General features: G+C 55.3%; 1 protein-coding gene across 3 annotated transcripts in view; it reads right to left on the bottom strand.

The window, feature by feature from the left end:
* Positions 1-26,058, bottom strand: part of LOC122382037 (membrane-associated guanylate kinase, WW and PDZ domain-containing protein 1-like) — a 53,030-nt gene that overhangs the window by 8,492 nt on the left and 18,480 nt on the right. For 2 of the 3 annotated variants that reach the window (XM_043366909.1, XM_043366910.1), the window contains 8 exons: positions 14,681-14,823; positions 13,330-13,420; positions 9,940-10,146; positions 6,892-7,069; positions 4,536-4,741; positions 3,717-3,860; positions 2,841-3,029; positions 63-251 (listed from right to left, as the gene is read on the bottom strand). In XM_043366909.1, coding sequence (XP_043222844.1) covers positions 63-251; positions 2,841-3,029; positions 3,717-3,860; positions 4,536-4,741; positions 6,892-7,069; positions 9,940-10,146; positions 13,330-13,420; positions 14,681-14,823 — 1,347 coding nt within the window. Of the gene's footprint in view, positions 1-62; positions 252-2,840; positions 3,030-3,716; positions 3,861-4,535; positions 4,742-6,891; positions 7,070-9,939; positions 10,147-11,343; positions 11,438-13,329; positions 13,421-14,680; positions 14,824-26,058 lie in introns of those variants that run through there. The other variant, XM_043366911.1, reaches the window with a different exon arrangement.

Here is a 26,058-nt window from a genome sequence, read left to right as displayed (position 1 = left end):
CCGACACGACTGACTTGCCGACACGACCATAACCTTTGACCTGCCCTATAACCCGGACTGACCTGCCGCCGACACGGCCATGGTGGTGACGATCTCCGTGTTGGGGTCGTTGGGGTCGAATGGCAGCGGGTAACCGCGGCACACCTGTAGCTGCACCAGCTCGCCGGCGGCGATCGTTTGGAACATGTGCACCATGTCCTGGTGCGTGTAGCCCAGCACACACTGGCCGTTCACGTACACCAACACGTCACCTGGAACAACGGGACATGTCAGACGCCACGGCACACACTGGCGGTTCACGTACACCATCACGTCACCTGGAACAACGGCAGCGGTTAAGGCTACGTCAGCTGATGTCACATTACACAGTAAGGGAGAGATGTCATATTGCGCCACCGGCCTATTGCGGCCTATTGCGGCTAAAGTTGACCAGCCGTCATGCTTAATGATATCTCAAATTGTACCTCAGTTATTTTGGCATCAAATAACAACTCCTAATTTGTATCACACCCAGAAAAATTAACGGGAGAAAAGCTTTCCGGCACATCTGCAAAGGGCGCATTTACGGACTCCCCCATCAAAAAGCGCCCATGCCTCTCATGTAAAAGCGCCCTATTAAAAACAACGGTTTGCCACCTAACTAAGTAGCCTATTTGAACGTGTCAGCCCATTAACCATTTATGCTGTGAAGGCTAAGGTAATGGTAAGGTGAGCGCTCTAATAATCAAAGTGTTCAATGAAATGTGTCCCAACCACCATATGCTGTTTCTCTGGGTTGAAGAATAGGGCGCAAATAGGGTGGGCGCAATTACGAATGGAACACATTTTTCATGAGCTTCAAATATGGCAACGACAGCGAAGCCACGGTGGTGATAAACTTTCAAAACTACCATTAAACAAGCAATTAAAGGAACTATCCCACCTTCTAAAATGTTGTTAAAACCAGTTAAATTGTGCCCGACTTTATAGATTGGATGACCAGGAACACGGTTCTGGCATTTATTTTTCATTAAACATCTTAGGCTTCCCAAATACCAAACACAAACTTTCAAATATGTGACGTCACAGCCCGAAATTACCTCCTTCCCCAGGCCACATTACTGTCATAGAGCTGATTCTTTTTACTCTGTAGGCACCACAACAAAGTTCAGACCAAGTCTTAAGCGATTTTTCAACGAACAAACCCATTTAAATCAGAATGACTAAACGAGGTGACGTCACACTAACGGTCGCTCCATGTTGAAGATAGGGCCTTGCGCAAGGCCCATTTTCAAATGAAGGGAACGAATTTCTTCAACACCAAGAGGCCGCGGGGGTTGCAACCTAGATAGATAGTGGTTTCTGAACCTCGCCGCAAACTTGGCTATCTCAACTCAAACCCCATGTTAAAGGTGGGATGGTCCCTTTAACAATGATTACGGAGCGAGCGAAGCGAGCGTAGTCTTTCCTTAGATTAACGGAAATTTCTGAGTGGCCGGCCGGCCGGCCGTGGTCACGCTTTTGCGAGGCTTATATCTCAGCAACCACTTGACCGATTTACACGCGGTAATTTTTGTAGGGTAGCTTCATTCCTTCTACCAAGTACTGGACTATTCCCGATGCATGTGGGTGACCCCTTATGCACGTGCCACGTGCAAAACGAAGAGGTGTCAGTTTTGTAATTGTTGCAATATCTCGGTAACTACTTGGCCGATTGCGCTGAAAGTTGGCATGTAGGTAGGCACCCACTAGGCACTGCATATACATGTGCCAGAGTTGGGGTGCTGCTGCACGTGCGCACGTGCAGGGGTCGTTTCCAGATCTCGGGAACGGCTGGACCGATTGCGCTCAAATTTGGTACACGGTTAGGGACCGGTTAGTAGGGTGCCGTGCACAAGTCAGTTGGGACCCATTTTGCACGTGCGCACGTGCAGGGTGCCGCTTCCAGATCTCGAGAACGGCTGGGTCGATTGTGCCCAAATTTGGCACATCGCTAGAGACCAGTTAGTAGGGTGCCGTGCACAAGTCAGTTGGAGGTACCCCCTCGCAATTTCGCACGTGCAAGGCCCATCCTCTCGCTCGCTCCGTTAGTCGCCCCAAAAGGCGTTATACTGGTTACTAGTTGAATCACTATCTCTAAGATGAACCATGACACTAGCAAAGGTCGAAATAGACTGTTTCGCGTAAGAAAATAGAGGAAAGCACAAAAAATGGTCTGCGAGAAAGCTGAGACACCTCACCTGCCCCCGTGGACCGGAAGAAGAGCGAGTTATTGGAGGTGAAGTAAATGCACACATTCGAGTATTCGTTCGAATCGAATTTTGGGCAGGAGGAAGGTGTGGCGCATTTAAGAACATGGCGCAATATGACCTCTCTCCCCTACACACTATTGGGGTAGTGTAAATGAAAAAAGCAAACAGGTTGTGTCCAAAAGCCAAAGTCAACTATCACTAACAAAGCCGTTCCCATCATCATCCCACAAAAAAAAACTTATCAGCTGACGAAGGCTAGGAATTCAAGCCAGCTCATCGCTCACGACTTCACAAGCTCGTCCGCATGAATCACAGAGACGCTCTCCACATTGCTTACATACAACGTTAATGGGCCGTTGCAATGATGGGATCTGGCATCAAAGCCACTCTAGCTGTACTCGACATTTTGTATAAACATAGTTGGTCGCTGCCAGATTATGAGACATGGCATTTCCAACACAAATTAAGCCAATGGCTGACACAGAAAGCAAGTCATGCTACTAATTACTGCATAGCGATTAGAAGTAAACAAAGGCAAAGAGACATACTCGTAAATATGAACAGCGGGACAGAAAAGTATCGACAGCTCTCCGCGCACTCGGTCCGTACCGGTTCTCAGCCGACCGTTGACCCAGGCCGGCCCGTTGGGCACCACGGACTTTATCTGCAGGAACTCCTCCTCGCCGTCGTCGCCGCCGACGATGGTGAAGCCGAGGCCGCGCGGCGACTTTTGGAGCGTCGTCTCCAAGATGGCGCCGCGCAGCTCGGCCGGGTTACGGGTGAAGAATGGACGACCGCCTGAGGGGGGAGAGGGTGAACGGTCACCGGTCACCGGTCAGATTATAGTCGACACTACGATCAAGATAGATGGTCCACCCCACAGATAACATGGCCTTTCTGTTCTGCAGGGGAAGCATGCTTACAGAAGTGCTACTGCATAGACCTATACATACAGGGTTGAGCGTTATGGCTAAAATGAAAACCAACGTCAGTCAATGCAACAGCCTGCGGCACTATTTGGATACCAGCGCCATCCTGTGGCGGTAATACAAACCAACAAATGGTGCGCCGGCCACCGAATTCCTCCGGCTCACGTTCGGGTAACACACCACACAGTCGTACTAGGAATCAAAACCGACACTGGTCTCTTCTCAACCTTGACCAGTCGGCCCTGTTCCTCAGGGGCTGTGACGCCTTCTGATGTTCCCCCACTCACTGTTGCCGTTGGCCCTGGCCGGGGGTAGCTGTTATCCCCTGTTCCCCTACTCACTGTTTCCGTTGGCCCTGGCCGGGGTGGCTGTTACCCTCTGTCCCCCCACTCACTGTTTCCGTTGGCCCTTGCCGGGGGCGGCTGTTACCCTCTGTTCCATACTCACTATTTCCGTTGGCTCTGGCCGAGGTACCTGCTACCCTCTGTTCCCCCTACTCACCGTTTCCGTTGGCCCTGGCCGGGGGCGGCTGTTGCCCTCTGTTCCCCCCACTCACTGTTTCCGTTGGCCCTGGCCGGCGGCGGCTGGGCGCCCGCCGGGGGCTCCAGGTCCCGGTGGCCGTCCGAGGTCGGTCCCTGGGACAGCGGTACCGACTGGGGCGGTTCACTCGGGGGTGGCGGTGGCTCCGAGTGCTGGTCACCTGTGGTGGCCGGTCCGGGGAAGGGTGAGGCGCGAGACACAGGGAGAGACAAGACAACTAGGGGGGGGGGGAAGCGTGACTAAGCATTCATAAGTACCAAACAAACAAACAAAACAGTGCAATAACGACGGGGCGGTGATCTATCAGGCGCAGGGAGTCGCAACCGGTATTAGGCCAGGGTACTATATGTAAATACTTGGTTCAAAGGCTGTATCATAGCAACGGTGGATCCAGAGTTTTGAAGCTTAGAGCCAGAATCAATCGTTTCTTTTCATGCACTTTATATGCGCCAGGTTACGATCGGGTTTTAATGGTGACATTTCGCCCTAAGCCCTGGATCCGCCGGAGCCTAATGAATGTGCTGCTCTCCTCGTTAAATAATCTACCACTGCATACAAACAAGGGCAGAGGCCCGCTTTACGATGGCGCCGCAGAGAACCCAACGCCAACATCAACGTTCCCAAAATACCCGCTAGGAGGCCCCAAAATGCCTCAGGAACGTACCAATCGACCCAACGATCTTCTAGAAAGCAGAGAAACCACCGCCGGGACGACCAAACTGACACACTCCCCACTCCAAACTACACCACGGCACGCCAACAAAAGCAACAGACACACCACCAGCGAACACCGCAGTGACGTCACTGGTCGACTCTTCACCCCCGCCGAACTCACCCTGCTCCTGGAGCCGCTTGGCCTCGTGCACGGGGTTCTCGTACTGAGTGCGTCGGTTGACGTGGTCGATGTAGTAGGTGCCGTAGGTGGCGTCGTCGATTCGCTCCCAACCGTACGGCAGTTCGTTGACGTCGCAGTCCTCGAGGGACTTCTTCTGGACGAGCGCCAGCCGCGGGTCCAGCCAGTGGGAGGTGCCCGTGCTGTGACTGTGGAGAGATGAGAGGGAAGTTAGAGGTCCGCTAGCCGCGGGTCCAGCCAGTGGGAGGTGTCTTTGCTGTGACTGGGGGGAAGGGGGGGGGGATTAGAGATGGTTGGCTGAGTGGACATCGTGGTATGTAGGGTAAGGGCGGGTAAGAGTACGCGGGCGATAAGAGTACGCATCATCTGTTTCGGTTGCTTAGCAACGCGGGTTTGTCGAGTTCATGAAGTGACATGAAGCCGCCAGTGCGTGCATGTCACCAACGGAACGTGGGCGTTGAGCGGCGACGCTGTTGAGTTTAAGGCGATGAATATTATTTTCGAGCGTTATGATATTATTATGATATGGTACAATAATTTTGATACTTGGCAGTTGAGATGAGGTACATTTCCGTGATTGTTGTGGGAAACTTGTGAGGTTATCTGGGGAAATACTGTACAGTGCAATATTCTGTTTGCGAAGTTTTGCACAACGTTTCGGGGTTGTTTTGTGCGCGAATTGCATGTACGGTAAGAGGACGCACTGTTCAGGAGGGTAAGAGTACGCAGAATTATACATTACATCGAATATGCAAAAATATATAATTATTAATCTATCGCTCAATGACGTTTGTTTTGTAGGTATATCATCAATGGAGCACTGTGATGCAGATGCGTACCCGAAATTCTTCCAAATACGAGTTATTCTCCTTTTTGATTGTGCATTTTTTTAAAGAAAGACACGACATGATTATTTCCTGATTTATAGACTTGAAAGATTTATTTTATGTTTTTCTTTTTGGATACTAGAATTAACTTAAATGCCTTCTGAGTTTGACGTTAAGCATTTGGACAGTGCAAGCTGCATAGGTGTGTGTTCATATGCTTGCGTACTCCACCCGCCTGGCGTGCGTACTCTTACACACCCCATATGGTAAGAGTACGCAAGTGCAACGGTTCAGAAAATGTCAGTTTTAGACCACTTCCATTTACGCTGAAGGATCGTTGCCCCATGGGTTGATGGCTAATTCAATGAACTTTAATATTCCCTATTTGCGATTTCTTTCCTTCAAATATTAAACAAATGAGAGCAAGAAATCCACTAAGTGCGTACTCTTATACGACTTCACCCTACACGCTAAATGCTTCCATCCTCGCGTATCTAACCCATTCTTTAAGATGTTTGTTTGCATCAAACAGCAACATTATACCAGGGAGTACATCAATCATTCCGAAGAGTATTTGGGCACTGGAACGTGAATAAGCTTTTCCAGTGAGTATTTCAATCTGCCCTCATCAGTCAACATTCAAAGAACATCCAAGGTGGAGATACGCACCTTAGCTTATCAGGATAGCACGAAGGCAGACAACATAGTCTCGCACAAGGTACAGGAATAGCCGGGGGAACAGTCTGCATAACAGAAACCACTATAGCCCCCGCTACACCACACAACGGACAGTGCACGGGCCTCTTCCGCCTGGCTCCCGACAGACAGAGCGCAGTCTAACGGGTCTCAGAAACAACTCATCAGCATGAGACACACGGCCCGGAAAACCGTCAGGAGGAAAGCCCGCCGGATTTAGCGGGGCTCGGCTCCAGGTGCCCGTCAGGCCAGTCAGGGGGCGAGTAGCGAGTAAGGCACGCGCTTTGATTCATAGCCAGTAATGCCTGGTGGAGTGGGGGTGGTATCAGACACACCTGAGCACTGACTCAATCGACCGCTAGTGCTCTGAATCACATAACGTAAGCTAGAGGCATGTACATATTTGGTAATGACGTATTGCCATACAAATTACGGCATTTTGTGTAATAATGAAAAAGGAATGTAACCACCACATGTCAACGCCCTGCCCCATGTCGCACCAGGCGAATACCGGGGTAAATAAGTAATATACATTAAGCATTCACTAACGACTGTACAGAAACCGACTATAGCCTGGCAGGCATTGCTAACATCAGGCCATAAATGTTTTCTCAAAGGTGAAACCTAACGACGCATTACCCTTGGTTAAATATGACCTCTTCTGAATAGCAGCACCGAATAAAAAAGTCATGGCAACGCAATCGACATATATATCTTACTCAGCGATCATCAGATGTCTTTCATAGCTTATTTACACTGTCCCACGCTGCCCCACCATCATGATCTGACAGCTCTCAGCCATCAGCCGGACTCACTCGATGAAGTAGGGCTCGCCGCACTCGGTGAAGGCCTGCTCCCAGTTCTCGGGCAGCGGACCGAGGTCGGTCGGGGCGCCGGCGCCGTTCCACGTCGGCTGGTGAGACGACTCCGACGGGCCGCCGCCGTTCATACTGGGCCCGTCCGGCCTCTGGGGCGCCGCCGGGTACTCCGGTGCTGGTGAAGGGGGAGAGGTCAGTACAGCTCTGTTCACTCCGGGCCCGTCCGGCCGCTGGGGCGCCGCCGGGTACTCCGGTGCTGGGGGACGGGGAGGAGAGGTCAGTACAGCTCTGTTCACTCCGGGCCCGTCCGGCCGCTGGGGCGCCGCCGGGTACTCCGGGGCTGGGGGAGAGGGGTAGAGGTAAGTACAGCTCCGTTCATACTGGGTCCGTCCGGCCGCTGGGGCGCCGCGGGGTACTCCGGGGCTGGGGGAGGGAGAGAGGTCAGTACAGCTCTGTTCATACTGGGGCCGTCCGGCCTCTGGGGCGCCGCCGGGTACTCCGGGGCTGGGGGAGGGGGAGGGGGTCAGTATAGCTCCGTTCATACTGGGGCCGTCCGGCCTCTGGGGCGCCGCCGGGTACTCCGGGGCTGGGGGAGGGGGAGAGGAGGTCAGTACAGCTCCGTTCATACTGGGCCCGTCCGGCCTCTGGGGCGCCGCCGGGTACTCCGGGGCTGGCGAGGGGGAGAGGTCAGTATAGCTCCGTTCATACTGGGCCCGTCCGGCCGCTGGGGCGCCGCCGGGTACTCCGGGGCTGGGGGAGGGGGGAGGGGGTCAGTACAGTTCTGTTCATACTGGGGCCGTCCGGCCGCTGGGGCGCCGCCGGTTACTCCGGGGCTAGGGGAGAGGGGTAGAGGTCAGTACAGCTCTGTTCATACTGGGCCCGTCCGGCCGCTGGGGCGCCGCCGGGTACTCCGGGGCTGGGGGAGGGGGAGGGGGTCAGTATAGCTCCGTTCATACTGGGCCCGTCCGGCCGCTGGGGCGCCGCCGGGTACTCCGGGGCTGGGGGAGGGAGAGAGGTCAGTACAGCTCTGTTCATACTGGGGCCGTCCGGCCGCTGGGGCGCCGCCGGGTACTCCGGGGCTGGGGGAGGGAGAGAGGTCAGTACAGCTCTGTTCATACTGGGGCCGTCCGGCCTCTGGGGCGCCGCCGGTTACTCCGGGGCTGGGGGAGGGGTAGAGGTCAGTACAGCTCTGTTCATACTGGGCCCGTCCGGCCGCTGGGGCGCCGCCGGGTACTCCGGGGCTGGGGGAGGGAGAGAGGTCAGTACAGCTCTGTTCATACTGGGGCCGTCCGGCCTCTGGGGCGGCGCCGGGTACTCCGGGGCTGGGGGAGGGAGAGAGGTCAGTACAGCTCTGTTCATACTGGGCCCGTCCGGCCTCTGGGGCGCCGCCGGTTACTCCGGGGCTGGGGGAGGGAGAGAGGTCAGTACAGCTCTGTTCATACTGGGCCCGTCCGGCCGCTGGGGCGCCGCCGGGTACTCCGGGGCTGAAGGAGAGGGAGAGGGGGTCAGTACAGCTCTGATGGGACCGGTATTTCGGAGCTGAGGGAAGTACCCGATAGGTCGGCACAAGTCGGGGGAGGGGTGTGTCAACGAAAGCAAAGCACTGGTTGTGGTTCGATGTCAACTCAGCCCAGCGTCAGTCTCCCACAGGTTCATTAGATCACGCATACATCGGCTAAGTCATGTCGCATCCGTTCGCGTGTAGGGGAGACAGCGAAAGCTCACATTTGCCTCCTATTTGGGGAACAATATCTGCGCTACCGATGACAAACAAGAAGCGCTGATTCATCCTAGACACGGGACAGGAAGCACTGGACTCGACAGCTCGCCCGTTTGGGTCAGAAATCATGGGACGTCGGGCGCACCAATGTAAAAGGCAGCTATTTGAGCATGTTTGATTAGCTTGAGCTACAAAACATGTTTGGCAGGACAAAGTCGGAGGATACGTCCCCATTTCCCAAACAGATACTGTTGCACGGACTGTCTGCAGAACATAAGCAGCAGTCACGAAAATCCCTCAGTTAGTGCTGAAACAATGAACAGTGACAGTATCGATAAGTGAGGGACGTTAATTTGGCTACAAACATTCGTCAGCGATCACGACAGGAAAGTGCATTGGCTTGGAAACGAAACAGAGCGGGCACAGCATGGAGCAGTGACAGCATTGGACATAAACAGAGAAGACATCACTCGAGATGGCCCAAACAGGGACACGCCATAAAAAGCTACCCTCGACGGTTTCGGCACCGGAAAATGTGTCATCACTTCGCAACACGACCAAACATGTGACGGTGTTCGCAGCACGCAACTCATTCTCCGTACAAAAACTATGTTTAAATTTCCATTTCAAAACAAAGAACGACAGCGCAAAACATCCGCATTTCGCGCAGATGAGCGTCCCGGCCGGCCCGGTAAATATTTACCCGTCAGCGCGTCTTTGGTAATAGCCGAACCAGATGCTCTCGATAAACATTGCAGCGGCGACGGTAAGGTCCGGCGAGAGTCACCCAATGGCCGCCGGCAGTTTCGGCCGTTCAAAATACCCCAGAGCAGGGAAAAGGGGCCCGCTGGTGTCGACGGAGCTCGGACGGCCGCCAGCGCCGGAATAGATCGGACAACACGTGTCGGCGCGAATCGCTCCAGAAATGCAGCTATTCATAGAGTGGAAGGGACACCTTCGCCGCTGGAGCAACGCAATAGAGAGGAACTCAGTCAGCCGACCGGGAAACGGGAATGGCACTATCCTCTCATCCACAGTCAGTTCGCACAAATGCACTTCACGATAGGTACTCAGTCACCATTCGTCCAGGAGGTTCCTCTCGAGTTACCATGATAGTGATTCAACGCACAGCGCTCTCCTCCGCATCAGTCACAAATACACGTCCGTCCAGAATTTGAGCCACTAATGTCACAGCCAGGACACGACAGTCACAACCGGGATAAAGCCATCAACGACCCTCAGATTACAGCACAGTGTACCCACAAAACACAATTAGCCTTATCCCTTATTCCGTCCCCACCATTCTCCCCCTCCCGTCCTCTTACCCTGCTGGTGGTGCTGGTGCGGCGGGCCGTCCGAGCCGCGCGGCTCCGGGTCGGCGCTCTTGGCAGCCATGGCCTCGACGTTGGATCGGTTTCTGCGCCGCTTCCCCTCGCTGTTGGGGTGCCGGCCAGGGAGGATGATGTCGCCGCTCAGCGGCTGGCGACCGGCGCTCGGCTCGGCCGGCGGCTTCGGGGTGCCATAGTGGTTACCTGGGGAAATCGGGGTGGGTGTCAGATGCTGGAGCCATAAACGCTAACTGGGGAACAGGGAGAGGGCTAGTATGTGTGGGGAGACATAGTAGTTACATGGGAAAGTGACTGACGTCCTATAAGAAAACAGGAAGCCAATGGGAACATATACGAGTCTTGTTATCGGTTCGTGGGGTTGGGGAACTTTAACCAGAATATAATCAGACGTGACAACTGAAAAGATGCGATTTTTGGTGACACTTTGAAATACTTGTCATTGCAGGCAACCCACTAGGTTCGCAAGTCACACAAGTCACATTAACTACATAGTGCGGTGGTCGGGAACGGCAACACTCAAACGAAAGGGGGCCGGTGACGCTGAACGGCGGTCTGACAAACAGAGCGAGACATTAGGCAAGGTTGAGGCTGCGATCGGAGCGAGAAGCAAAAGGAGAGAACTAGAAGAGTGAGGGGCACTGGCAAGGAATGAATCGAAATGCAGTCCGGCCGAGGTAAATAAGCACAGCCCTATTCGGTTGGGTCACAGCTCCACCTGAGCTGCATGTATGCCGCTGGGGTGCAACACACGGACCGTAGATGCTCCTAATTCCATTAGAGTTCATATCAGCGTCGCACCAGTACGGACCATAACGCTAGCGAATGGGACGCATCAATCACGGACTACGTGTCATCTATCACCGGCGTGGTCCGTTGACCACAGAAACCGCAAACATCCTAAACAACGAATATTGACATTAAAACGAGATCATTGTCATATGAGCCTTGAACATGCGACAATATCTCAACCAGAGCTTTTTACAGATTACGATGGATAAGCGTCTTGGCAAATTTCTAAGTCGGATTTACTGATGTGTCATACGGTACAGATTCAACAGATATTCGCCCTCATTCAGTCGATTCATCAAAACGAATAGCAACTTGAAGGCACCCGCTACTCGCATCTAGCGCTACTACAGGGTAGCGATTGCTGCAAATTCTGGCGAGCTGCTACGGCTGTATCTGCAACTACCTCTGCGGCTGCGGCGACTGGCACGGTGCTGTAAATGCTGCTACTGCTGCTGCTACTACTTCTGTCTGCTGCAGTGGAGTTCCTTCTGCCCGCGCTGCTGTGTCTCTGAACCTTCCCTCTCCAGTGGCGGTGTTTCTGGCGATAGTACTGCTGGCTCAGCTACAGAAGCTGCCACAAGCCGACCTCACCTTTCTTCACTCGCAGCGTGCCACTGAGCAGGGTGGACCGCAGGAATCCCACCTCCTCTCCCCCCGGCTCAGACGGCGCAGAGTCCAGAGAGGAGGGCACTGAGCCCCGCCTCGCACACCAGCAGCGGCCGGCCGGCGGGCGGCGCGACCCCTCAGAGCCAGCAGAGCTCGCTGAGGACACCTCTGACGCCGCGGGCTGCTTCACGAGTGTCTCCGAGGCAGCAGCTCGGTGGTACACCCTGCCCGGGTGGATCACCCGACCGGGCCACCTGGGCGGGGCGCTCCGTTCCCGTACCGGCACCTTCTGAGGACGGTTACACTCCGGGTGATCGCAGTAACGCTCCTGGGGCTTGGCAGAGGCGCTGGGTTTGTTCCGAGAGCTGCAGTGACAGCAGCGGTTGCCCTTCTGAGCCATCTTTGTTTGATCTTCGCTCGGGCGCGTTCCCTCATTTCCACTTTTCGCATCGTCTTTCTCTTCGCCATCTTTCCCAGTCCGAAAACATCCTCGTCCAGAAGTCTTCTTCCGCTTCTCATCACCAGAATCGCCGGCAGCGACAGTGAGTTCAAGAGGCGCCGCGCGGACCTTGCCACTCCGCCTGCGCCGCTTCTGCGCCGGTTTGTCACTGGTGAATACCTGCAGTCGGTGTCTGCCCGCGGGTGCAGACTCCATCCTGCCCAGAGTGGCTGTGTCGCCACCCCACCCCGCTGCCACCGCCACTGCCGCGGCAGCCGCTACCGCTGCCGCGCTGCTTCTCGGGAGTCGTGGCGAGTTCTCCAGGAACTGGGCAGCACTGGCGGGGTCCAGAGGCAGCGGTCTGCCGGCCTCACAGGCCGGGCAGCGGCAGAGCAGCGTGCCGCGGGCCCTGAACCCGACACTGGGACGTCTCTCCGCGTCACCGGCCGGTCCCCAGAGGGCGCCGCGCACCCTCTCCCAGTGGCTGGTGGTGCGGCGCGCCGGCTCCGTCCTCCGCAGAGATGTCCGGGCGAACACAGACCGGGGAAGAGCAGTAGGTCCCGGGACACACCGCACCACCGAGCCCTGCCGCGTCCAGCCCCGGCGGGGACCCTGAACAGTATCACAGGAGACAGCCTCCTCCACCTTTCCACTCCATCCGGGGCGGGTCCTTTCAGTTCTCGAGCTCACAGATGGCCGGTGCCGGCGGCGGCGGTTCCGTGGTCGCGCCATTCTTCAGCGCCACCCCTTCGTTACCAGTGTCTCCTTTAAGTCTTACGGCACCCTGCACCCTCCGACCGCACGAGTACCGTCTCCGTCCGCTGTCACGGCCTCGGGTCCATCCAGCCAGCGCCAGTCCAAAACAAAGGTGTGGTCCGCCGCTGCTGACGCCGGACGGCCGCCCAGTCACCGTCGGGACGCCGAAGCCGGTCACCAAACCAGTTATGCTAACGCCGGGCCGGTGACAGCCGCCCAGTGCCGGAAGCGGTGAGCGGTGCGTCCACGGGCGCACGGCGCGTGTCCCCGCTGAAACCTCACAGAGGCGGGCCGAGATTACGGCTGCACCACGCGGCAGATGCACGGATAGCGTCGGCTACTTTATGAGCGGAGATTAATGGTGTTAGTAGCGTCTGTTGGACGACAGAGGAGCGCGATGTGTTAGTGTGGACCGTTATGTCGCGCTCATGGTCTCGGATTAGTGATGGTGCGGACGGGTCGGGCGCCAAACAAACACAGACGGGGGCGGCGTAAAACCACTGCGAACATGGGTGATAGACTAATACACCGACTTATCTTACATCACTCTGATCCGGTTATGGTAATATACAACAAACGAATTAACAAACTTGTTACGGTCTTAATCATAACCACGCTTTCTAAAAAAAAAACTGGATATATATGCACACAATTATGGACGTCGTAGGCCCTGATGGATTTTACATTAGTTACAGCTTAAATCCCGAATCATGAGAGGGATAATTGGTTAGCGGGATAACTGGTTCCTTTCCTCGTTGATTCAGTTCAGTCATTACCTTCGTATACACCGCTCTCGAGTAGATTGCCGGACCGCTCCAAATCCCGAAACTCGGACAGCGAGAGGAAGGTGTAATCGACGCCGGGTACCTGAGGAAGGAGCAACAGTCAGTACAGTCGGTCGACAGATTCATCATGATACATTGCTGGGAGTGGGAGTAGAGTGGCAGGGGCTTTTACAATAGGTACACAGTTTGCAACTTTGCAATGGGTAATCACACACAGTGGCAAACATACACATGACAGATGGTTTAGCGTCGTCAGAGAGGAACTCATGCATCATACCGATCAGACGTGATGCTTTGTCAATCTGAGCACCCCAGTATCAATTATAGCCCCATTGCTCCTCTGTTGAGCTCCTCACTGATAACCCTGACAACCAGCCTCCGACCGGACCGAATTACATCCATACCGATTACCGAGCCTGTCTAACTCTCCAACAGGTGCAGCGAATCCCTTTGTGGCCACCACACGCTCGCAGTCTCCCCCATTCAGCACAGGAACTCGCCGAGGACACTGACAAAGACCTGCGCACAGTCCGTCCGTCGGCTAAACATAGAGCCAGTCGGATTACGGCGCCCGTATCGTGTTTCACGCGTCACCCGGCTCCTTTGAGAAGAGATGGAGGAAGAAAGGTGCAGAAATCCTGCTGACGGTACCGACCGATCTGGGGCGGAGGCTCCACCCTGACCTTTCCCGGGGTCAGCTCCCTGAATGGCATCCCTTCCCTGTGTCTTGTTGGTTGGCCTTCTACTGGGCGGTGCATTATGAAAGATTTGGCGGTGCTACAGTTGAGTGTCAAAATAAAATGGCTCCACCCATGGAGCAGTTGGTCAGGGCGCCTGATGTGAAACAAACGGGTTAGACAGGCATAAACCTTGGTCAACATAAATACAAATAAGAAAGGTATGTAGTATGTAGATGTACTGTTACTACACTATTACTTGGCTTATAAGTACAGCACATTTAATCTGAGTATGTCCGGCGATAAGCCAGTATCCTTACCACAGTACTTGTGCTGTTCTAAATTCACTCCTTGATTGGCAACATTAACCTCACTGATCTAGCGGATATAACAGCTATTATACTGCTTGACCTTGTTTCGGGGCTTCACGTTTGGGCTACGCATGACAGCAATGGCATAGTTTGATAGAGGGTGCATTGCCCTTTAACTTCTTAGTAAGAGTTAATTCAGCTCTGAGTGTGGGTGTATCGAACAGTGACCTCGTTCGACCTCAGCACTGACCTTTGTTGATTGGTCAACATTGACATAATAACCCACTGAATAGGTCCACGATCTCGCCCAGTTAGAGACCACCACACCGCCTGACCCCTCCGGCGAGTACTAACCTCGTTAGGGCGGGGTGCGCGCGTGGTGACCGGTACCGTCCGCAGGTAGAGGTTGTCGCGGATGGTGTTCTGCAGCTCGTGGTCCACGGAGCCCTTCTGGAAGCGCGTGTTGAGGTACGTCCTCAGGTCACGCGTCAGCGAACCTGAAACACAGAGACAGTAGGGTCAGCTCGAGGACGGGGTTACACGCAGAGCAGGGTCACACAGCGGAGGTCACATAACGTAGGTTCACATGGCTCACATGGTAAAGTTTTAAACACAAGGCATACATAACACAGCCGGGGAGGTTGAGATATGGAGTATGGTCAAAAGGAAGGCTCAGATATATGGTAAGATCTTGATAAAATCAGATGCAATCATCGATACAAGCAGAAGCAACAAAAGCGACTGTGTGTCCTTCGCAGTGCACGAAGGACATAAGCCATGAGGTTCGTACTTACATCAGGTCTGACGTGGCCATTGTCCCCATTCTATGGCGTCTGGCGAGGCAATAAAAGCATGACTCAGGATAGGAGCAGGACAGCATCTAGGCACAAAAGAACGCCAATGTCGTCACGAAACGAATCAGTTAGGCCTGTCAGATGAGGTTAATGCATAACCATTCAGTTGGTTACCATGGTTACTAACGACACAACAATCGAGTGCCCTGCAATTTGGGACGTAATAATCCAGTTAGACCTAAAATACATGACAATCGAACCAACTCGCTGCAAACTTTCTGCGCTGCCACTGGCCAGCCAACTCTGCGAGACTGGTCCGGTTGTTGGAGCAGAACCACTGACTGTTCTGGTCTGACGGAATAGCAACTATTATCCCTCGGTACAGAAGTCCACCACATCTTCCAGCGTCTCCAGTGCCGTGCTCTAGTGAAGCACATCAGACCAAGTTCATGGTCGTTCCTCATAACGACAGACGGCGACCCACTGCAGCGTGGGTAGGGCCGTCTGCCAGTCTTTAAATCGGCCACCAGTCAGCCTCGGGTCAGCCTCGCGGAGCAGTCACGGGTCAGCGCCGGGACGGACCGGAAGCTGACCGGAACTAGGCAGGAAATGGGACAGCGCGCCCGTCTGTGTACAGAGGACAGGCGAGAGGGTGAGAGGACGAGAGGGGTTCCGGCGACAGCACTTCATCGGCCTAAAAGCGAGGTGGAAATAACGCAGTAACGTCGTCCCAGCGCGGCTGGCAGTGATCAGTGCAGCTAACCCGTAACATGTAAGCACACAGAGCTATCATAACGACAAGGGCCTACTCAAAGAATATGTTCGCCGGAGGGATAAAATATGAGCCTCCTTTGACCTGAGGATTTCAGCGGGAAGGCACAAGTTACGACTCTTCCAGCCACATAGAACTCTCCATTTGGCGGAAGCGGAACAGACCGAACCATTTTGGCAGAGCACGCCAGAGCCGGATTGAACATGGCAGCGCCGCCTTCCAAATCGGTCCCTGCAGACGCGGGGCGGCGGGCTGCTGATTTAATCAGTCCCGGACTGAGTTTATTTGGTCAGCTTCGGCGTGTTCCGGCCGTCAGCCCCCATTGAGGTGTTTTGAGTTCGCCGAGTCACAGCGAATGGGCCAGTCACTTGGGCCGGAATGAAGGTGATGAAAAATAAAGTGTCAACAAGCCGTCTAATCTGCATGTGCTATTCCAACGGAACTGTGGAAATTGACTAAACAACGCCCTAAAGCATGCAAACAGTACACAACTGAGAGAGAAAGCATGCCCTTGGCAGTGAGTGCCGAAATGATGTTCCGAATGATCGGCACTGAATGACTACTATGGTTGGCATAACCAACACATCGCAGAACTTATAACGACAGCCATTCATAACAAGCAAGCACATCACACGTCTTGCGATAGGAATGGAATTGGTGACTTGAATTTGAATGTTATGGACTCGGACGATTGAATTCAACAGTGATTATCTGTTCCCATCAGGGTATATAGAACAACGTTTCCATCGCCATAACAGCGCACCACTGCTGCCAGAACACACACCATTCTGGCACAGGCTGCAATATGACACGCCACATTTCGCCGGAGATGACGGAAGAACAAACAATGCGGGCCACCACGCCCCACCCTCAGCACGAGCCGGAACGTCCGGCACCGCTGCCAGCCGGGCCATGCACGCTAGACCGTGACAATGTTGATGTTTTTGGCAGAACCCGCGCTGGAATCTTGCCCGTAAAGTGGCCTATCCAGTAAAAACTCGTTTATTTTCGGAGCCGTGGCGCAGCGCGGCGGCTGGACGGCAGCTGAAGACCGGCGCTCCACACGGGGTCCGCTGAGGCGCATAGCGGCGCATGCCGACACGAAGGACACATTGCGGGACACCCGAAACGTAACGGCCCACCGGGACATGTGGTCCTCACTTATTACCACTTACAGCAGCGCAGCGCACAGTGGTTTATACAAGGCACACTTCGAGCGTTGTTTTATGGGAAGCACACTCCTACAGTTTAAACTCTAAGACCATTGCAGAGCTAAATACGAGCAGTCTACGACTGCCTTACAAGCGTCTCAGGACCGATGTGACTACATTCAGCCAGGCCACACAGCGTGAGCTACGGAAGGAGGATGACGGTGCTACCACCTGAGGGTAACCGCTCACAGATGGCGGCGCCGGTGGCAGACAGGGTGGGTGGGCGCCGGTGGCGGCTGGTGGTCAGGGATGGGCAGCCACCCGACCGTGACGGCGCGTCACGGAGTCACGGGCTGACGGTCCGTGACCGTGAGTCACGAGTCACGAAGTGTGTGGAGCGTGGCAGCGATCACCAGGCACGAATCAGTCGGCCATCGATGGAGCGACAGGCGGACTCACCGGCAGGCGGCAAGCAGGCGATCCGTGAGTGAGTCACGAGGAGTCACGAATCGGTCAGACAGAGTCACGGAATCACGAGGATGGATACCAGACAAAGCACATATTGAGCAATGAGGATTCGAATTTAAGAACCAGCTTTGTAAAAAGAAAAACCAGACGTCGACTGACCCGAGCTCACAAAGAGGGCTCTCTTCTGCCTCTTCCCCCCCCCCCCCCCAGGCCGCCGACCTCTCGTGTCGCTGCCTTCTCTCCGGTCAGCGTCTGTTGGTGTCTGTCGTCGCGCTGGTCTGGTGCCAACCGCTGGCGGTCTGTCCCTCCCTCCATCCCCTCCCACTAGGTGACGACCGGCGCGGTGGTCGTGCCCCCCCCCCCCCCCAACTAGGTAGCGGTCGGTGTTGCCCCCCCCCCCCCTCCGATGGCGGCCGGCTGCGCCCGAACAGCTGGTGGTCGCTGACGTCTGTTTCGTCATTCCCCGGGCGTAGGACGCCGACCCGACCGCTCACCCCTCCCCTCCCCTCCCCTTGGCGGGGGGCAGGGTCCCCAGGGTCCGTCTCCAGACGCCGGAAGTTGGACGGTAGGGTGAAGCAGAGACCGTTGGAGTACAAACGTCTGCAGAGGGTCAGCTGGTGGCCGCAGCTGTCAGACGGACAGAGGTAGAAGACTGAGACAAAGGAAACACATTCGGACCACTTCCAGACTCCTAAAAGACACCGACAAGAAACTGAGCAGCAAACAGACAACAGACGCACAGCTGGAGCAACAAAGAGCGTATATCAACGCACACCAAACAAAGAGCAAACAGCCGAATTGGCACTGACTCGCACTGGTGTAAAGTTGGTCCAGATGATGTCTACTGCATGCAAGTGAGCAAGGCGAGAAGGCGACTTACAACCATATCATATCACTCTCGCTGCCCCTCCCCACTAACAGGCGGGGAGTTCGTCTGCCCCCTTGCCACGTGCCGTCCAGAAGGTATTGCCGTTCAGCAAGGAACAGCCGTAGATCGCTCAACTGGGGAGCCAACAGCCGTCAGCACCGGCCACCTGGCGTGCAGGCCGGAAGTGACTGAGCGGGCAGCGGACAGTCACCCCTTATCCCTTCTCCCCTCCCTGCACCGGGGGACCGGCCTGCAGTGAGGTAATCTGGGGATCTCTGGAACCGCCCGGTTCTGCAGTGAGTCGCGTGGAACCAAGGGGAACCAACGAGCTGGTTCTGCATGACAACACGGGCCGACATGGGCCAGACAGGACGACTGACGGGTCACCAGGAGCTGAGCGAACAGTTATCGTGAGAAACCAAGCGCGCCTGAATCTAACTCATGCCTCCTAGAACCACAGAGGACCAACACAGCTTCCCTGGAACCACCGAGAACCAGCACAGTCTTCCGGGACCCATGGAAAACCTGCAGCCTTCCAGAAATCACCCAGAAACGGAGCAAAACTAGAGCCACAAAAACTGACGGAAGTCGGCGTACTGTCCCAGGGCCGGTAGTGGTAACCAGATACAAAAATAACCGCCCGGCGGGAGCAGTGGTTGTTGGGAGGTTCCCAGAGCTGATGGCAGCCAGTTAACCGCTGAGAAGAAGCGCGGTCTACACGTGAACCGTCGGTCCTCTACACACGGTACCGCAGACCGTTCCCTGAACCGGCCCCACAACGGTCAACGAGTCTCCAGTAGGGAGGGAGGGAGGGTGCAGCCTGATGGGGAGGCCAGGGTACGGAGGATGATGCAAGCGTTCTAACCAGTATTTTACACACATCGTAGGGCATGTTGAGGAGGAGCAATGGCCGAACGGTGAAATGGTGTTATGCATGAACAACATTTTCTTAGAATGTAGTAGCCAAGGAGAACGTCAGTCATCACGAGCCCATGGACTGAAAGGAGAGGGGAGCTGCATCTGACCGCCCGTCCTTAACATCGCACATGGTTCAAGCCGCTGGTTTGACTGTATTTCTGAGCAGTGGCCAAGGAAGAGCGAAGACGTGGCACAGCAGTGGCAGCAGCAGCGGCAGCTGCGCGGCTGCTGCCGCCGGGCTGCCCCCGAGCCACAGGGGCCGTCTGTCCGACCTGACCAGGGCGTGCAGCCTGCAGCAGCTTTCAGCGCAGAACAGCCCCGTCATCCCTCGGCTGCCGGCGTCAGCAGCCGTCAGCACGGGGCAGATACACCGGCTCGGATCAGCGCCACCGACAGCCGTCAACAATAGCCGGCAAATCGGCTGAGACATAAACGTCATTGGCTACGGTTTGAAAGACGAAGCTGGCCAAAGGCGCAGCGTTGTCCGTTCCTAGCATCGCCCCAGGTAAACCTCATCACCTCCGCTGTCTGCATCTCAGCGCAGCCGCCGCCGCCGCGGCCCCACCCACCACCGTTACAGCCTACACCGGCCACTACCACCACTCCGCGCTGCCGGCCCCGCCACTCCGCCGCCGCCCCGCGGTGGGCGCCGCGAAATCGGCCAGCCGCAGCCAGGCGCGAGACGCCGCGCGGTGGTCCTCAACCGGCGCGGCGGCGGTTTGAGAGCCCCGGCGGCCGGCGGCGCACGCCACGGCTCGCGGAACGTGTAGTAGAACCCGTTTGAGCGTCTCGTCAGGACCGGTCGGCCGGCAGGGGAGGGGAGGGAGGGAGGGAGGGAGGGGAGCGGCCGCGACCTCCGCCGCCCGGCCGGCCGCCACTTGCACATGTCGGTCAGCCGGTGGACGGGGGAGGGGTGCGCGGTGGGGGACAGGGTCAGGGGTGAGCTCCAGCTCTGCGGTGGACCATTCTGCCAGGTCACGGTCAGCCCACGGGTACTCCAGTGCACACACAGAGGCTCGGCGGGGTCACTGACCCAGCGTCGCAGGCGGAGCGCGGGGCTCGGTGCAGTGCGCCAACTTCCCAGCGCTCAGCCGGGTCGGCTGAAGACGCACGGGTCACCGCGGGTAGCGACGCCCGCGCTCCGAGCGCGTAAATCACGCGAAACTACCGGGCAAGTTATGGCGAACAAGGCTAGCTGGTCACTGCACGGAGCACGCTGTGAGTGTGACCTATGGGTGCAGGCTGCAGAATTTCCTCTATGCAGCAACAGCGGTACCTATGACAATGACGGTTTTATCGTAGCTTGGAAACTGTAAAAATGAGCAATTGATGTTGAAAAAAAATACAAATCGCAGAAATATTGCTGAGGCGAAATGGGAAAAAGTAGACGTTTTGACATTCCCTCAAAACCAGCATGGACTCGACACACGCTCAACTATTGCATGGTGATCTTGGGAAGGAGACAGCCGGCGGGGAGTGCTATTGGGCCGAAAATGCGCGTGTTGTATTGGAACGACGGTCCGGCCGGGAGGATTTAACGCATGAGCATACCTACATATTTTGGCATATAAAACCGTGCACGTAGGTGCTGTTATGGCGCAGGTCGCAGGACGCACGTTACGATTCAGAGGGACTTCATTTACCAACACGGCACTCAATACATTGCATTCATGGCATAAATTATTCAGTTCAATAAGTGATAGTGCCACTTAAATCACTGCAATTGTTTCGAGCATAACATAGAACTGGTTGGTTCAAATCGTACCCGTTATTGCCAGTTAGTTTGAATTTTCTGGACACAAAATGAGGTAAAATACCGTTCAATGCAAAAATACAGCACGGGGCGGCACGAATTCGCCGACCAGCCGACGAATACAAGTTAGTTATCGTCCAGTAATCACCATTAAACAGGGACGAGGAAAACGCTGCAGCCATGGTCACGATAGGTCACGATAGACTGTACGATGGGTATGAGACAGCGGAGACAGCGGCTACCGTCACGGTCACTAGCCAGACGCTGTCCCATAGGGGCCGAGAAGGTGGACGGTGGTGACAGCCGGCAGCGACTAATGTCATGGCCAGTGCTGCGGAAAAGGTGGACAGTGGTGACAGCGACTACCGCCACGGGCACTGCTGTCCGGCGCTGTCACATGCAGAGACGGAAACGATGGGTAGTGGTGACAGCGCTGCCACGGGCAGAGCCGCCAGACGTGGGATCACAAAGACGGAACAACGGAGCCGACGCTGCCACCTGGGACATGGCCAGTGAATAGCGGCTGCGATAGCATACTCTCATTGCCAAAGCTGTCAGCAACTGTCATACTGAGACCGAGCTGGCGATAATACTGTCTGTCACGGTCAAAGTTGTAACTCACTGTCACATTAGGGGCGAGCCAGGTCGCTATGAACATACCCAAACACCGTCCTGACTCAGTCGGTGAACAGAGCACGTCTGCCAAACGTCACAGCATGCGTCCGTTACCGGGCACGTGAGCAATGCGTCACGTCACGAAGCACGTGCGCCGCTGACCTTGCACGTCACGCAACACGTCAGTCACGCGTCACAGAACAGCTGAGAAACGCGTAACAAAACGTTACAGCGCTGTCCTTCGCTGATAGAACCGTGCAAGGTGACGGCAATGGACGATCTATGCAATCGCTCTCCTTTGCAGAGATGGCAGAAGGAAGCTTCGCAATTCTGCTCCGTTAGGACATTCGTAGATACATATATCGCTCAATTTCCAAAGTGATCGGATAATGCGGTGGTCCCTTCTGCATGGGAGGGGCGGTTAATTCGTGTCCAGCGAGCACGATGGTGAAAATTAAGGGATGTGGTCGCGCTCCAATATTCCACAGCTGAAGAGTGAAGGTACCCACATGCATGCATAATGTTGGTGAAAGACCGGAGCATGTGCATACTTCACAGGAACTCGTGCATGTTGCATATCTCATTAGACGCGACTATGTTAATCTAGAGGTGACCTTGTCCCGTCCATTCTGTCTTCGACTCTTTTTCTTCCTTCTTTCCTTCACTTCGTGAACATCGTTTGACTGCATCACATAGCGTCGTTACGGCTCTAACAAATTTCCCATACTCAATACCCATCCCAGGACGCGGCAGTTCCCAGGACAGCCGGCCCGCCGTACCCCGCCCCCCACGGTTAGGTCGCCGTCGCTGCCCGTTGTCGCTGTGCTGGTTGACGGTGTTTGTTGAGCCGCTAAGTGCCCGTCCACAGAGGAGGACCTCGGTCAACACAGCTGGACCAGCGGCGGCGTTTGTTTTCACAAACGATCCGATAACAACTGCCACGCGAGCCCCGCCACCCTTCCAGCCAGGAGGCAACGGTTCTTTTATTACTGGGTTCGTGGACCGGTGATAACGTCCGTCACAACAACAATGAAGAAATAGTGTAACATCCTAGGTTCCTTCCCCATCCCCAAGCATACCTAAACACGCAAGAACCCTGACACAAAGCACTCATGTCTGTGACTCGTGTTGTGCCCCTGCACTTGTGGCTCTTCCACAGCTGAGTCACCAATCACCCCTCCCCCCCCCCCCCCGGCAGCAAACATCAATACGGGTCGGTGCTACAAAGCACATGACATCCCCTCCCCTCCCCTCCCCTAATGTAAACGCTAGTCCGTCAACCATCGGTGCAAGTGTTTGTTTGCTCAATGTCAGCTACCATATCGCGGCAATGATGGAGATTTATGGTGCGCGTGTCTCCCCACTTGCCGTGATTAGATGACGTCATTTATAGCCGTGGGACCAGGGGAGGTCGCGCATAATGGATGCATTGGGAACAGACGGTCGGCGGGGCTTGAAGTGATGCATGCGATAGACATGACGGACGATATAAGTGACGGATAAATCGGATGTCGGTCACGTGGTGAGCCAATTAATGATCATTAATGACATCAGAAGTTAAGGGGTGGGTGACATCGTGAGCTTGATATACATAGATCATACATCTCTCACGGTAGTACCGATCTCTGCAACATTCGTCCCATAAACTCGGCTTGTATAAAACAATATTAACCGTGCAAATGATATGATCCTGCAAGTATAGCTTTTCATAAATGCATGACACAATCATGTGAGTCTCCAGACAAGCCGCGTAGTGGTAGATATGTCACAGCAAAAATGGTCTGACCACTGCTATAGAGCGGCGGCCCTAGAGTGGGCAACAGGTCGGAAGCAATTAAGGCTATTTAACTTTAATTATCAGTTAAAGCAGCTTCCGAAAAATTAAAACAACTCGTCTGCAGCGTCAGCTAGCTAAGTTCAGACGGAAACGAGATGATAACTAGCTAAGAGCCAGCGGAGCGCGAAATTGCGCAGTGAACACAATTTGCGGACGGGACGGTCGCCCTGAGCAGGCAGATGAAGTTGGGAAACACAGCGGACGGCGACCTGTTGTGGTATCCCTCGTCCATCATCACCGTGCCACATGTACTGACGACGCTGCCACCGCGAAACCGATTCCTGATGACGCCGACGTCATTGGCAACACGACCCACGGGATGCCGCCGCCGATGCCGTCTGACGGCTGACGTCTCCCATCCGGCCGGCGCCGCGGGACAGCCGTGGGAGCCGCGCTCGGCAGAGGTGCTTTTTGTCTCCCTGCGTCTCTCGCCCCGTCTCCCCCTGTTCGTCTCCGTCTCCGGCTGTCTCGGAGTGTCGGCGTCCCCTGTCTCCCATTTCCGTATCAAGACATCGGTCATTGCTGAGTCTCTGGGAAACGGCCGATGCTACTGATTTATCTCAGTCGAGCAAAAAGGGCCAGGTGGGGCCTCTGGGCCGGGTGGTGATCTCTTGACGGCACTTTATCATTGCCATCGAAAACACGATAAGTGAACGGATTTAAAACACAGCCATTGTTGAAACAAGGCTAGCTAGTAGGAGTTGTCAAATATCAATACACACCACTTGTACATGATCAACACATTCACATTGCACAGTCTCAGCCTTTACGCCTTCCAAAGCCCCCGTCTACCCATCCATCCATTCCCAGTCCCAGTCGGCTGATAACCGTCAGCCATCTTTCACTCATCGTCAGCGGAGGACCTGTTCAACCGCTCGTTCCCGTCGCCGCCTCAGCGGGCGCTGCACGGGTGACTGAGCTGAGCGACCCACTGGCGCGGACAGAGCTCGGTCAGGGATCGCTGCAGAACGGGGGAGTGATGAGAGCTGCGGGGCTGCCGGGTCGGGAGGATAGCAGAGGCGGGAGATGTGGCTACTATGTGGGGCTGACAAAGAGGGTGGCGGAGAAAGATTGTTGAAAAGCCGACACGAATTGTGTCATCGCCCACTGCCTTATGCTCCCCCTATCCGATCTCTGATCCATTTTCTACATTGCAACAACCGCATACAGGCAGCAAATGCGGTGGTGCCATTCGTCCCCGAAATACCAGAGCAAGGTCCAGCCCGCCTCCGTTCCGTCCCCCACCCCGTTCCGCAGAGCCCAATCGTCATTCTAACCGACCTCTCCCCCCAGACCGACACCCATGGCGCCCGCCCCGATCTCTGAACACACGACATGCATGACGCCAGCGGGCAGTAACGCATTGCGGCTGTCAGCGCGCCCGACATGCCAATAGAGGCCGGTCGTGCAGGCCGAGGGTGAAGTTATGTCGTGATGTCATGGACTGGCGGCGGTGCTGAGGGTATGATAGAGCGGCAGCGGAGGGCGGGTCAAAGGAGTGAGTCAGGGGTCAGCCTCGGGTGAGCCTGTGCTACCGCATGGTAAGGAGGGGTGGACTGTGCAGAGGAGGCGGGTCGTCAAGAAACGTCCGAGAGCACGAAGAAAGCGAAATAAGTGAGCGTCTCCAACTAGCCCAACCACATCCCACGCTGGTGATACTGGAGAGTTCTAGAGCGGTCCGTGTGAGTCAGAAACTCTTCGTGCCTTGACAAGATGTCGGGGAGTCACAAGACGGCCCATCCGTGACTTATTTCCGCACACACGAAACAAGCCACAGCTCCTGCACAATCGCAATCCTTCTGGAACCTTTCCGGAACCACAAACTTCCTAAAACCTCCGAGTTTCCATCATTTCTGTTTATGTATCCCCTTTGGTTTTAAGGCACTGCATTGGTCGCAACCCATGCCATTTAAATTCAACTGACGGGCATATCGGGCAGGAGTAAACAGTCCATGAATCATCCGCGTCTTGGTCGCCGCATCTCACTCTCACACCATGGCAGCTTTCCCTCAGACAAAAGCCCACAGGAAATACAAATGTGTAGTGAACGCGGTAAATCATGAATGCATCTTCCGACGCTGGAGGTCGACCGAATAAATCAGACGGGTTAAACAGAAGGCCAGCATGACCTATTCTCATGTAATGTATGCCTTGTAGAGACATCCGACTAGCACAGGATGCCTCGTAGAGCCATGTCCGTCAGACCACCGCAAACAGTTTCACGCCGGAAGGATGTCATTTACAGCACAGTGGCAGTTCCGCTCTACCTGTGGCTGTATCACAGTCCCACCTGAGGTAGGCCGGCCGGTGTAACCACAGCCGTCAGGTGACCGCTAATTTCCGCCCCACACCGCCCCCGCAGCCGCCCGGTCACATTGGTCACCGGCTCCACCGACCTCAGCGCCGCTGACGCACCCGAACTCCTCCATCGTCCGGCTGACGCCTCGGACGCCGATGACGCCTCCCATGACGTCACACTCGGTCCGTGACGTCACTGGGACGCGGCTGCCGGCGGCGGCGGAGACCGGTGATTAGCATTCGTCGGCCGGTGGCCGG

The sequence above is a fragment of the Amphibalanus amphitrite genome, unplaced genomic scaffold (assembly GCF_019059575.1).
Source record: "Amphibalanus amphitrite isolate SeventyFive unplaced genomic scaffold, NRLGWU_Aamphi_draft 000132F_arrow, whole genome shotgun sequence".
Classification (NCBI taxonomy): domain Eukaryota; kingdom Metazoa; phylum Arthropoda; class Thecostraca; order Balanomorpha; family Balanidae; genus Amphibalanus; species Amphibalanus amphitrite.
The sequence above is the reverse complement of the archived record's forward strand: the minus strand, read 5'-3'. Positions and strand labels throughout refer to the sequence as shown.